This window comes from Theropithecus gelada, chromosome 15, assembly GCF_003255815.1.
Source record: "Theropithecus gelada isolate Dixy chromosome 15, Tgel_1.0, whole genome shotgun sequence".
NCBI lineage: Eukaryota > Metazoa > Chordata > Mammalia > Primates > Cercopithecidae > Theropithecus > Theropithecus gelada.
In genome coordinates this window covers 88,067,931-88,083,164 of record NC_037683.1, presented here as the reverse complement: position 1 = coordinate 88,083,164, position 15,234 = coordinate 88,067,931, and the positions used below count along the sequence as shown (strand labels likewise).

At 37.3% G+C, this 15,234-nt stretch overlaps 1 protein-coding gene across 2 annotated transcripts in view; it reads right to left on the bottom strand.

Annotated features, from left to right (window-relative positions):
* RORB (RAR related orphan receptor B) overlaps nt 1–15,234 on the bottom strand; it is a 191,477-nt gene that overhangs the window by 71,470 nt on the left and 104,773 nt on the right. The window contains exon 1 of one of the 2 annotated variants that reach the window (XM_025359720.1): nt 1,231–1,315. The exons of the other annotated variant lie outside the window; for it this stretch is intronic. Coding sequence (XP_025215505.1) covers nt 1,231–1,270 — 40 coding nt within the window. The 5' untranslated portion in view covers nt 1,271–1,315. Of the gene's footprint in view, nt 1–1,230; nt 1,316–15,234 lie in introns of those variants that run through there. 2 annotated transcript variants of the gene reach the window in all.

The following is a 15,234-nucleotide window of genomic DNA, read 5'->3' as shown; positions in this document are numbered from 1 at the left end:
TTCATTTAAAAAGTGAATTTTGTGTGTGTGTGTGTATGTGTACATAAATCCCAAAAATCGACCACTATGTTTTATATAATTTTACAGTAGAAGATAACTTCATGTTTTTTTAAATGCAAAATCAGAGGAGAAAGAAACATTTCTGTTCACCTTTGAGCCCCTGCTTATTGTAATTCAGATCCAAAGAAGATTAAGTACATAGACGTTAGTATGTCTAGTGTTATTAATTTCTAAACAATAGCAGCAACAATATCCTGAGTAAATCTGTCAGTAGCAAGGATAAGTACTTAAAGACTCCACTGATGTCAGAAATGCAATCTGCTGGTTATAGCTTATTTCACCAATAAAATCTTTAAATGCATATATTTTGAAATTGGTAATTGCATAGAAACAGTATTTACTTTTTTCCCTGCAAATACAAGCGCCAGGAAGCTATAAGCACTGTGAAAAGATGTGATTCTGAGTTTATATATTAAAGGAGTTCTAGTTTGATAAGTATCTTTTTTGAACAATGCAGTGTCTATATTATTTGAAACAATTTTATCAATTTACATTTTAATTTTTCCAACTGTGGTGCATTGCTATCTAGTACTAGCAAGGAAATGACAATAAATCATTTTACACTAAAATATTCTTAAAACCAGTGCTCCAAATTTGCCTATGTTATGAGATAATGTGTGTCTAGGGAATTATGCACTAACTTGTAAAAAATTTTGGAGAAAAACTGAAATGTAATTCATCTCATTGTTAATAATCATTCAACCAAATAGCTATTATGTTTGAAAATATGTTTCTTACGTATGATAAAGCATCTGGTATCATATATATAAATCAAATGGATTTTTTTAAAACTTAAAAGAGTAAAATGACTATGATAGCAATGCCGATGACCAAAATCAAAGCTACAAAACTGTGAGAAAGATATTCATATGATTAACCTAATGTTAGTATAATGTGGTGGATAACTACTTGAATTTAATCTCAAAATTTATGCATTTGGTAGTTCACTCCAGGATATGACAGTATTTATATATAAATATCTTCTCCAGTGTAAAATTAAGCCTGAGTGACTTGTTTCACTATATACATTCCTGAGTCAGAAAATATTGTATTGTTCCCACACCTAGCTATCAATTTATTTTGCTGAGAGCTTATAAATGCTTACTTCCTTGCCTGGGGGATGGTCCATACAGTTAAATGTCAGAAGAGAGAAGAAAATGTAAAACTCACCAGTGGCGTCAGCTTTAGTTTTGAGCTGGTTCTCACACATTTTGACGTAGCAATGAAAAAAGTCTAACTGAAAAATGTGACACTTTTCACTGGGGAGGTCTGAAGACTGCCCCTGCGTTAACCCACAACTACAGTCCTAACAGACTGCATTAATGAGATTAAATGAAAGAGGAGTTAAAGGCATCAACGGCTCCATTTCATTAAGTAAGGGTGAAAGGCTGCTCAGGCGCTGAAGGTGGGAGGGAGAATATCGGTTTTTCTTTTTGATGCTACTTATTCGCTAAAGAATGCAGCATTTGCTTAATAGCAATCAGCAGCTTCAAGATGTTCCCACCCCCAAATTATACAGATCCCTATAATTTCTGCACTTAAATTCCCCTTTGTTTTCATCCTGTTGGAAACAGATTTGATATGCATATGGCATGTAACAAAAGTTATCCCTGTGACTATAAAAGTACAACATAAATTTTCTTCAGAATTAGTTTGTCTCAAATTATTTTGGATGAAGGATTGCATCAAGGTATTACCATGTTCCTATCCTGTCAGATATTGGATCACAGTTGTCTATGAAGTAGTTAATACAGCAGAGGAGCATTTTAGAGTCTAAGAAAATACGCGTACCTAACAGGAGTAGCAGCAGCAAGAAAGCGTGAACACCAGTGTAGAGACACCACCAGGTGACCTCACCCGGCCCCACACCTGAAGTCTAAAGTAACTTCATTTCCCCAGTGTGCCCTGGTGCTCCCACTTGCAAGAATGATGAAGAAACGAAGACAGAAATTTCTGATCCTCGCTAGGAAGGCTAAATATATGAATAGGTAAAAATTGCGTTAACTTCCATGGGAACAAAATATGTTCTTTATATGAAAGCAAAATGCCTACATATGTATTAGCTTTATTTAACTTTACTTAGGGTTGCTCAATTGCTTGCATGATGAATCTCAGATCTTTCTCTTTGCTCTTCTCATCCCCTACCCCCTTTGACAGCTCTTGATTTCTTTCCACTAATCACTTATCACAAACATTTTTCTTCTTAAGTTTTTAAAAATAAATTTTATTATGTATATTTAAAATATACAACATGATGTTATAGGACACATGTAGTGTATGTAGTAAAATGGTTACTATAGTGGAATAAGTTAACATATCCATCATCTCGCATAATTACCCATTCCCTCCTTGTGACAAGAGCATTTAGTCTACTACTCATTTAGTAGAAAATACAATACACTATTATGACAAATGGCTTCTTTTTTTTTTTTTTTAAAAAGAGATTGTCTTTAATTTAAAAAAAGTGGTATTTGATATGAAACAAATCATAACATACAAAAAGGTATAAAGGGAAAATTTTAATCTCTTTGCATGAGCCCCACCCTCAGCCCTCAGTACTACCCCAATGAGTTACCGACTGATGTTTCCTTGCTTTTTTTTCAGAGCAAGTCTATGCATATGCAACCATGTATGTTGGTGGGAGTGTAAATTAGTTCAGCCACTGTGGAAAGCAGGTGGATATTGCTCAACTTCAAACAGTACTACCATTGAACCCAGCAATCCCATTATTAGGTATATACCCAAAGGAAATCAAATCATTCTACCAAAGACACATGCACCCATGTGTTCATCACAGCTTTATTCAGAATAGCAAAAACATGCAATCAGCCCAGATGCCCATCAATGGTGGCTTGGATAAAGAAAATATGGTACATATACACCATGGAATACTACACAGCCATAAAAATTAATAAAATCATGTCCTTTATAGCAACGTAGATGCAGCTGGAGGCCATTATCCGAAGTAAATTAACACAGGAACAGAAAACAAATGGTTTATGAACCCTCCTTTTGTTCCTGTCTTCTCTTAAACGTCTCCACTTTTTCCTGGCTTACATTGTAGTAGAACTGCTTTTTGATGGGGAGAAAGGCAAGGGGTGGACAGGAGGCTGGGAAATCCATTCAAGATTATTTTCGGCATGGTAGAGCTGAACTTAGTGGTTCTCAGCTGTGGATGCCCACTGGGATAACCCGGAGAGCTTAAAAATATTGATGTCCAGGGATTTCCTTCTTACTCTCATTGATTTGTTTGGTGGGCGGGTGGGGGGGAGCTGGGCCAAGGCATCTGGAATTTTAAACACTTCTAAAGTAATTCTAATGGGCAGCAGGGACTGAAGACCCTTGGAATGGTCCTCAGAATCACCGGAGACATATGGCATAGATTGCTGACCCCAGCAACTACTGAGTCAGAATCTGAGGGGGGGTCTGGGGATCTATATTCATAAGCACTTAGGTATTCGTTATGATTAGATACATTTGGTAAAAACTTTAGCAAAGAATCTTGGGCTTTGAGTTAACACATTTGGTTGTCACTTCTTGGGTAAATTACTTAACTTTTTGTACCTCAGGCTACTCATGTCTGAAATAGGATTGTAACACTTACTTATTAAATCATAAAAGGAGTAAATGTGAAAGTGCTTAATATTATGTCTGAAACACTTGGGAATCAGTAAATGTAGTTCAATATGAATCTTTATGCCTTTGCTCATTGTGGCGATATGCATTTTGGCTGTTGACTTTGGTTATCATTCATTCATTCAATATTTATTAATTAATTCATAAGTAACTCCCATCATTTGTATTTGGAAATAAATATGAGGAAGCTCACAGTCCAGTGTGTATTTAAATCCTATGGATTTAATCCTATTTGATTGTTTTCATTGTAATTGTTAGTTTTCTGTATTATACAAGAAATAACATTCTAACTTAGAAGATCTGTAGGTAATGAGGATAAGTAAGAAAACCATTTAAGAACTTCTTTTTTTTTGTCGGAAAGAAAATCGATTTGGGGGATATCAAATATTTGATGTGTTATAGTTCAAATGTGGAGACAGAATTGTTCCCTGTGAACTATTTAAAGGTTATTAAATATTAACTTGAGTAAATGAAATTAGTAGGCACCCTTCACAGGGTGCTGAAAGCCAAATATTAGGCATAGAAACTTATACATCTTTATGTCTCCTGAGCCTTGATAAAAATCCAACTCCCGCTCTTGCAACCAGGAAGTGGGTACAAAAGAGCATCAAAGGAGAATTAATAGCATCTTGATGCACAGTATGCTCGTTGCCTAGAAACAAAGGGCAGAGTTGGAGATAGGAGCTCAGATAGGAGGGGTGGATCTAGCCTGTGTTCAGGTAAAAAGGAGGATGGCTGGTATCTCTCTAAAGTTTCAGTCTTATCACATCACCTTCCTTATCAAAAACTTTTCAGCCCTCTAGGTTCCCCAAAACAAACCTAAGCTCCTCCTTGGCCTACCTTTCTACAACCTGGGCCAGCTCTGTCTTCAGGCACTCACCTCTGATCCTAGACCAAAGCCATCCATTCACCTGAGCCATCCCAAATGCCTCACGTCTCTGCCTTTTCATGCCACCTCTATCTCCTCCTTGAACTTCCTGACAGCCTCTCTCCACTCTGCTCCAATCACCTGCACCTAACCTGAGTTTGAAGACCCAGCTCAACTCCCACCACGTTTGCAAAGTGTCCCCTGACCATTCACCCACAGTAATTTCTGCTTACCCTGGGATCCTATGTCCCCACCACTCATTTGGTCCTGGTACTCTTCAATAATCCTGTTTATATGCTTCTCTTTCACCTTGACTATAAGCTCCTTAGGGATAAAACCCTCTCTTTATGTGTCTCCCAGTGTCTAACAAAGGGATTCGATAAAATATGGAGTTGGCTGGGCGTGGTGGCTCACGCCTGTAATCCCAGCACTTTGGGCACTTTGGGAGGCTGAGGCAGGCAGATCACCTGAAGTCAGGAGTTCAAGAACAGCCTGGCCAACATGGTGAAACCCCGTCTCTACTAAAAATACAAAAAAGTTAGCTGGGCATGGTGGTGGGTGTCTATAATCCCAGCTACTCAGGGGGCTGAGGCAGAAGAATCGCTTGAACCTGGGAGGTGGAGATTGGGATATGTTTGTTTGCTTGCTTGCCGATGTTTAGTGGGGATGAGAGATAGTTTAAAAAGAAAAGCACTTGCCTCTTTTTATTGTTAATTTAATCATAGGTGGTTCTAAGTGTAGGAACAAGGAAGTTGAAACAAAAAAAACTTCTCTTGATTTCCTGTTTTCCCTTAATATACAACCTGTCCCTTCATTCCCTTGATCTGGCATTTAATTGTCACTTTGAACTGTTGGTCCCAATGGTTTAGGTCTGTTTCTGTCTTGTTGGTAGATTTCATTTTGTCTCGTTAGGGATCTTAACTTTAGAGGCAAGAGGGAGTTGATTTCTCCCCTGGGTAGCTCTCCCTTGACCCCATCTCAGAGTAGGCAGCAGCTATTATGCACTTTTCACACTAACATGGTGCTTACAGCCGTCCCTAGTATCAGAAGACATTACGCTGGAGGGACAGAAACTCCAACCACTCACTGCTGCCAAGATTCAGGGGGAAATGAGGGATGAATCCCCTTAAATAGAAGAAATGTCATAAAAAATAGCTTGATTTTATAGAACCCATCCCACGGTGGTTCTTGAAAAGTGTAGTCCCCAGACCAGCAAAGTCAGCGGCATCACTGGGAACTTGTTAAATATGTAGATGCTTAGATACCACTCCAGACCTACGGAATCAGAGACTCTGGGACTGAGCTCAACAATCTATGTGTTCACTAGCTCTCTGGATGGTTCTGAGGCATGCTCATGTTTCAGAACTGCTGGTTTGCACCATGGGTTTTCTAGTCAGAAGGAGCTAGATTTAATAAACAGCTCTGTTACTCACTAGCTGTGTAGTCTGGATAAGTTAATTTTCAGATGTTTCCGTTTCATCATCTGTAAAATGGTGATGCTATGGTCTGAATGTGTGCATCCTCCCCAAATTAATGTGTTGAAATTCTTACCCTCAAGATGATGGTATTAGGAAGTGGGGTCTTTGAGAGGTGATTAGAGAATGAAGGCGGAGCCCTCATGAATTGGGTTAGTGTCATTGTACAAGAGGCTCAAGGGAGCTGCCTTGTCCCTTCCATCATGTGAGGACCGAGGAGAAGACTGTGAACCAGAAAGCAAGACCTAGGCACTGAATCTACTGGCACCTTGATCTTCGACTAACCAGCCTCTAGAACGGTAAGAAATAAATTTCTGTCACTTACACGCCACACAGTCTATGGTACTTTGTTATAACAGCCCAAACAAACTAAGACAGGTGGTAAGAACACCTACCTGATAGAAGTGTTGAAGAATTTAAAGTGAGATAATTCCTGCAAAGCAGTCAGTCCAGCCCTGGGCACATAATAAACATTCAATAACTTTGAGCCATTACTAGAATACTATTTTAGTGGAGAATAGAAAGTGTTCCATACTTTAAAAATCTCTGTTATTTTTCTCTACACGTTTCTCAAAACTTGGCTGCACATTAAAATCACTTGGGGAGCTTTTTAAAAAAATATCTGATTCCTAAGAGATTTACATCAGACTAATTTAGCAAGAATTTTTGGGAATTGAAACCAGGCATTTTTATTTTACAGAAGATACCAAGATCATTATGAGATACAGTAAAATCTGCTGTTGCAATGTATTATAATTAATATTGTCATGAGAAAGTGTCATGAGATTAAAAGCAGCTGAGAATTAATCATCAATAATGTGAGATGTTGTATTCATTATTTCCATGATTTTGCCCAAATTCAGTAGTACAGAAGTCCAGAGAAATGCCGAAAGTCAGGTTCTAGAGCAGGGTTTCTTATGCTTGTCATTGATATTTTGGACTGGATATTTTTTTTTTTTCTGGGGAGCTGCTCTGTGTATTTTAAACATCCTTGGCCTCTATCCACTAGATGCCAGTGTCGTCCCTCACTTATGACAACCAAACAGGTTTCCAAATATTGCCAAATACCCACTGGGGACAAAATAGGCCCCAGATGACAACCACTGTTCTAGAGTTTCAGTGCCTCGACCCAAATCCAGGCTTTACTATGTAACAGTATGATTAGTGCAAGTTACTTAATCCCTCTGTGCCTCAATTTCTTCTGTGAAGTAGAGATGAAAATTATACCCAACTGATAAAGTTCAGTTTTGCTGTTTGAGAAATAAAAGAGAAAATGCATATGAAGCACAGGTGACAGTGTCTGGAACATGGTAAATATTCAGTAAATATCAGCTATCAATTATATGTTTATTGATAGTCTTATTTTGATTCCATTCACTGAAAAAAATCTTCTCCTGAAGTCTTTACATTGAAGCCATGTATCCTTCTGGAGGCAGTATGGGTCATTTAAAAAAAAAAAAAAAAGAAGTTGTGAGTCCATTCATTAATTCATCCTTTGAGTTGAGAATCAGAATACCAACTACTCATTACCTCCTAGGGTCAACAGTTGGTAGGTGACAAAGAAAAAAGCAAGGGTGAAAGGATGTGTCAGAATTAGAAAAGGGTTCTGTTTCTACACTTTTCTAGCTATGCAATGCTGGGAAGTTACAGCTCCTCAGAACCATTGTTTCCTCATTTGTAAATTAGGACAAATAATTACTATTTTGTGTATTTGTTATGATAATTGAATCAGATAATATATGTGAATGCACTTAAGCCAATATCCTGGTATATAGTAGGCACTCATTAAACATTTAATTCCATTAAAATTATAGATGAGAGCATAGAAGGAAACAGTGTGGGAATAATGTGGGTGTATCTGTGTCTTTCTGAACTTCGTATGACATCATTTCATCTGAATTGATGAGTAAGCAGTGAAAAATATTTTTTTCAATCATGACAGCATTTTGTTCTGTCAAATCTGCATTGGCAAAATGTATCTGAAGGGTACTTACTAAAATTCAGTATTATTAATGTAGTCAATTCTTTAGAAGGCTAAAAGAATGGGTTAATCTGTTTATAGTTTGGTAAACGCATCATTTGTGCTATTCAGCACTAATTATTTTTTACAATTCACTAAGAAACTTGAGCAGTTTAATTTTTGTGCAATGTAGAATAGGGATTATTGCTTTAATTAGTAGTAAAATTATTCTGGTGACTGGGTTTGCAAATATCTTAAGTTTGATTCAAATCCATGTTATAAAAAACCATTCACAGTTTCAAGTATTTTCCCAACAGTACTTCTATTTACTTTTCATCAAAGGGAAAGTTACACAGATAATAGAGTAGAAAACAAAAAAACTAGCGATTTTCTTATTGGATGACATTAGGAGTAGAACCCAAAATTCAAACAGCAGAAATCTTGCGCCCTGATTGCTCATTTACTAATATGTTTCCCAGCTTCTTTCCAATATTTTTTATTTTAAATCATAAGAAAACAAGAATGACTTCACAATATCACGTAAAATAGAGTCTTTCTGTTCCATTATATTGTATAAGTTATTAGATAGATAAAATATGTAAGGTAGATTTTGGGGAATAATTTTTGTTTGCATAAAAAGTGCTAAACATTTTTTATATTAAGTAAGCATCCCCTAACTCAGTAGAAATCGAAGCTATTTAGGAATAGAAATCTGGATGTTAGAAAAAGACTGTAACAATCACTTCTTAGATTTTGACATTTGTTCATTTACCAAATACCTCTTTGTTGAGTGGATATTCTAGTACCCGAGTTAAGTACCTCACTTCATGGAACTTTCAGCCCATAAGCTTATTGTGCAGGAAGAGAAATAGACTTTCCTGGTTCTCATTCAGCATCTATTCAACAATGGGGAGTTCAGCACGTTGCAAAACAAGTTCCCCTGTTGCATTCTCCTGCAACCAATTACGATTCCCTCCAGCCCATATGTAGGTAGTATGCCCATAAACCTTGCTAAAATAAAAACACAATTTCTGTGTTGCTTCGTTGATCTTATCAGTATAGTAAACCCTATCAGAAATGCTATGAGATGAGTTTGTCATTACGTAATATCTGGTACGCCCAAGATGACTACCAATGATACCACTTTACTTCCCAAGTCGTAAGGCTCTAGTCAGTAATTCGTCCTACAGCCATGGTGTAGAGTGTCTATAGTGTCTGTAGTGCATGTGTGTCTATATGAATACATGTATATATGTATATATACTTATGTACATATGGATACACTTATGTGTGTATATGTATTATACAAATAAATATATATACAGTATAAACATGTATCTATGTGAAACGCATCTTTGTCTGTTTTGAATGTAGGACATTTCAATTATTTCTAACTTCTGAAACGTTTTCATTTATCCAGGAATCACAAAGATTGCCATCAAAGAAGAAACACATCTGTAGTCCCCCAATATACCTTTCATCTGGACACTTATGCTTAAGTAAAGTGGCAAGCCTCACCGTTACAACCCTCACCTCAGTGGTGAGCTTCAGTCCTGCCTTAATGATGTTTGTTCTACCTCCTTGCAATCTGAAGTCGTTTCCCTGAGAGGAGGAGAAACCATTCAAAAAAATAGAGAAAGAAATTGATAACATAAGAATCTTTCCCAGGGGATCTTAACTTGGAAGTTGACTTCAGATAAGTCCCTTCAGAAGCCCATATATGATGAAGACTTCTGTTATTTGGTGTCATGGGTGAAGGTAGTAATTTTGCATGGTGCTGAATATGCAGCATCACAGGATGAGCTTTGATTGTTTTAATCCAGGATACATGGCTATAAGCTGCTGCACCCGGGACCTATATTATTACACATTCGTGCATGGGTTTCATCCGTGCTAGCTCAGAATTTTCTACCAAAACCATTCCTATCTCTCATGAGTCTGGTCTTCCATTGTGGTTATCACAGCAACAAGAACAACAACAAATAGAATAGCTGCTTCTTTATAAACATTCGTACTTTTTAACCCTAAATGTGTAGGTTTGGTTCATTTATTGCTATTCTTTAGATCTCATTCTGTTTTTTTTCTTTCTGTACAAAGGCACCAACAGCATGTACTCATTTACATAAGAACACAACAATCCTGTCAGAAAGAATACAAGTACAGTCATTAAGGTTAAACCACCTCAGCTCTGTTCCAAAACGAGCAAGAGAGTTGAGTTTCTCATCTTATATCTTCTAAGGAACATATTCACCAGGAGACAGCTTAACAACCAACTACAGTAAATTTACTTAAAAATGTAGAAAAGTCCAAGAATGGTAGCATTATCTCTGTGTGCAGCCCAAATTTGCATTCGTTGAAAGAAATTTGTCCCTGAGGTATCTTACAAGGTAGAACTGTGTACGGTTCTTTTCCCTCACTCATCCTGGGACATCTCACAGCCAACCAAAATCATGAATATTTTACTGAACAGAGTGAGAAACAAATGAGGGATGTGAAGCCATATGAACAATTCACATTGCCAAACTAAATACGGACTTAGCGTCATTGAAGAACTACATCTTTCTAACTCAAAAGTGAAAACAGGAGTTTAGTTTACTTAAAGGTAAAAGCAGAAAATTCAGAGAGGCAACCAAAGGCAAATATATCATGCCATTCATTGTCTTCATTTTCTGATCTCTCCAGGGTCCATAGAATTAAACAGTAGTAATAGCTAGCATGGGTTGAGAACATATTACAGTAGGTGCCAGGCATTGTGTTAAGATATTTAAATGCATTATCTCATTTATTTAATCACAACAACTCTGGGTGGTAGATGTTAGTACTCTCAAGTAATTGGTGAAGAAACTGAGGCACAGCAGGGCTAAGGAATGGAACTTTAGACTGGTGCTTCTCCACATGTGTTCCTCCAATGAGTAGCATCAGTACCACTTCCTGCTCCTGTGTATTTGTTAGAGATGTCAATTCCCTGACCCACCTCAAACCTACTGAGATGTGGTCCAGGAACTCTAGGAACGAAAATTATAGCAATCTGTGTCTTAAAACATCTCCAGCCTGATTCTAATGCTTGCTAACATCTGTGAAGAATGGCTTATATTACATAATTAATAAGGTGGATCCATGTCTGTTTGAGCGTTTAAGCCCGTTCTCTAAATCACGTACACTATATATAGACTCGTTTACAAAGGTGAGTGAATTTAGAGCATTTCAAGAAAGACATACTTTTTAATGTTTAAGTATTAAATATTGATATTTCTTCTATTTGAGGAAGTCTTGAAGAATTGTGCTTCCAACCCCCATATTTTCAGTAGGGCTAGGTGATCTTTGCCAACAAAGACAAACTACATATTACACAAGCCTTTTCCTCTTTAATCTAAGGAGCAGACGGACACTGGGTCACCCCCTTGCTAGGAGAAGTTTGGTGGCTACCATGGTAGACACACCGCCTATACTGTGGAAAATACAGTATGTCACTGTTGTTGAAGTTTAAATTCCCCAAAAGGCCTCTGTTGGGATACTGCTTGTCCATAGGAGGTTACTGACCAAAAATACCATGAGTTTTTGGTTTGAAAATCTATCTACAATCCTCCTAACCCTCATGAAATTTGACTGCCTGCCGTAAATCCGTGTTTCCGAATGAGAATTGTCACTTGTTTTTTCTTTCTACCTTTTAATCACAGACATTAGGCTGGGTTGGCATTTTCATCATTACCATTTTTGCTTATTATCATTAATACCTATGCTATACTTAATGTTGAATGTTATTTCGGGACTGAATGAAAACATATTAAACTCTGGTTTCCCTGAAGAAAGAAAAAAGTACAAAGAGAAATACATATGCACAATGATCTCTCTCCTTTTCTTTCTAGTATGGAGGGTTACTACATAAAACTTGGGGGCTTACCCTATTTTATCAGAACAAATGAAAAAGTACTGAATGTGAATACAATTTACCGAATGTAGTAGCGTTTGCATTTCCATTTTATTTACTTTTTGTTTCGCATCCCTAATACTTACCAGTTGTTCAAGTTGCTGTCCTAAGTACCCTTAACTGGTAAATGAAAATTATTTTCAAACTGCTTGAAAAGCATTATTAAAATATAGCTGCTTTGGAGGTCAACAAAGCCTGGGGAATCTTCAGTGATAAATGTCATATCAAAGACTTAAAAGACTTCTTCTTCTACCTTATTTAAACAATTTATTTTTTCCTGAGCTGAGATAAAAATTGCCAAGTAGAAATAATTGCTATTTAACACCACTACACTTACTAACAAATAATAATTGGGTGATCTAGATAAATAAATGTTGAATTATTGTCTTATGGTTGAAAATTAAGGGCTGTATCCCAATGGCTAAAGAATTTTTCAGATGAGTAGGAACATTTTACTAAAGAACAATATATATTTTCAACTCTGTGATAAAAACACTCATAGAATGAATAACCCAATTTGCCCATGCCCTTGCAACTAATGGGTCCAAGAATAGTTAATGCTGGGAATGTAAAAATGATCTTCTGTTTGCTAAAGGCAGTTGATGGGTGATGTGTTGAATGCACAGCTGCCTTAGGTATGTTTTAGAAAAGTGCTTATTCTGATTTTCTGAAAAGAGATTAAATGGCCTTGCCAAGGAGTTTATATTGCTTAGAGTATAAAAAAGACAGCTTCCTTAGCATACCTCAAAACAGGTAAAGATTCAAATAATATTTACTCAAAAAATGAATCAACCTGTGAATTAAGACCTCATCAGCATTGGATATATCTTGCCCTATTTGAGATTTTAGATCATTAGTTTAGAAAATAATAGAACATTTTTAAAAGAATTGTGTTCTATGTAAATTATAGGGATATGAGAAAAATAAAATAATATTTAGTGCTTAAGCTACCTTTACATATACAAGAACATAGTACCAGCGTGCACTGCTCCATTCACATGGAAGGGAATAAACTTCTCTCTCCTCTTTCCTTTTAGCATAATGGTTAGGATGATGACACTCAACCTTTTAAAAAAATTATTACAGCTCACTTAAGCAAGGCAAAGACCTCACAGTCTGCCTACCCCACCAATTATCACTGTCTAGTGGATTTCTAGCTCTCTGTGTGTCACACAGGCGAAATAGCAACTTTACAATGTGTTATGTTAGCCTGAACCTTTGGTAGAGTGATGTATTAGAGCATCTATAAACTATATAATAGCATGTTCATTTTAGTTTGTGAATACCAACATTTTAATAACTCCTAGTAATCAACTAAGTAAGTTTCTAGTGAATTGGTCCTTATTCTTATATAAAAATGAAACTCAGCAGAATAATTATTTGTGTATTATAAGACCTGCGATAAGGACTTGTGATAGCTAATTAGAGTCTTGCCTGGAGGAATTCATGATCCTCCCAGTGGACTGAGACTGAATCTTCGGGAAACACCAGTTTGTGGCATGAGCTTTGGACTTGTACTCATGTTATGACTAGTCCACTTAAGAGATGCATCCTTAGTCAACAGAATCAACCTCTCTGTGTCCCACTTTCCCCATTTATCAAACTGGTGCCATGATTCCTTCCTCATGTTTGGCAAATAGAAAGCGGTGAGCAGATAGATGGTGGTCACTACTGAGCCTCATCCTATAGCTGAGCTCACTGCCACTGCATCAAAAAGAGCTGCAAAAGCCTGGACATGATGAGTGCCTGTGTTTTCTTCATCACCGGAGGCTGGGCATCCTCTCTGAGAGCCACTACTGGGCTTGTGCATGTTTTGGGGTTGAGTACCTGAAACTCTTCTGACTTGGCAGATCATGTACCAAATACAGCTGTCCCGACAGACCATGCATTCCTTCCCCTAGAAGCTAGTTCTTATTCCCTACAATTCCAAGACAGGGAAAATCACACCTACTGATTAATTCAGCAATAAATTCTTACCAAATGCATACTAAATGCCTGGGCTTATACTCATTTACACTAGCTAGTTATCCAGCTAACAAGTTGCTTGTTATTTTGGGAGAACATTATAAACATTATCATTCTTATACTAATTATAACAGCAATAATTGTTACCATAAATAATAATACTTTATATTTAAATGGCACTGTACATTTTTAATTTAAAATTTTTCACCATTTATAAATGAAACCAATTTATACAGTGAAGAATTTCTCTACAGAGCAGAAAGAAAGGCATTCAATAGCCAGATATAGGGAAAGACATTGCCAACTAAGTACAGGATTTCTTTTGGGGGAGAAAGGTGCTATATTACTCAAGAATTGTTAATTTTCTTCTCCTCTGTGGGTACGGCTCAGTTCAAACAAAATAGCTTAGGGACATAACAGTCCATTAGTAAGGTCAGCTGCCAAGGACAGATAGTCACTTGTCATCATGTGTATCCTGTTATCATTAGGGCTTTGGAACCGAACACTGCATCAAGCATTTCTCAAATACAAATCCAGAAGTCCTTTTCTCACTATCAGAATGTCCACCTCTGCTGTTTTCATTTAGTACCATACACAGTGCCGAAAGGTATCATGCATGCATCTTTAACATTTATTCTTTAAAACAAGACAGGATTCCTTCATTTAGTCATTGCTTGGAAAATTATTAAGTGCTTGTAATGCTTCCGGTCCAGAAACTCATTAAACAGTTTCTATAACAAGTTTTACATCTTGGGATTTTGATCTGAGGGAAAAGCACAAAGTTTTGGCAAAAAGGTCATTGTGGAAGACATTTTGTTCAGCCTGGGGAGACAGTGCGTGAGGGTTGTCTTCCAAGGTTTGTGATGTTTCCTCTAAACACAATGAGGGCAGTGGTGTTGGTGGAGGACCTGGATGGAAGTTAAATGTGCCATGATGACATAGTGGGGACCCTGGCTCAGCACGATGGAGGGCAGGAAGTGTCGGCGTGGGACTGGCCAGCACACCGTTCTGCTGACCGTGTGAGAAGCTAAGTTCAAGGTCTACTTTTGCTTTTAAGGTGTTTCCTTGTCACTGTAGCCAGTGACAAAATTAAGAAGCTGCTTTGCTTGTTCAACTCATCTCTTCTAGTGGGTGAGTGAATCTCATCTAGGCTGAGAAAAAGGAAAACTCATTCACTTCCATTCACCCCCTAAAATACAACCAGCGACTAGGAATTTGGAGGGCAAGTGCCCGCATGACTACAACTCCTTATTTCTTTTGCTCTTAATCAGAAGGTCTCTATAGACAGGTGGGCAAATAGGATTTCTAGCAATGTCCCACGGTAGGAAGTCCTTCTGTATGG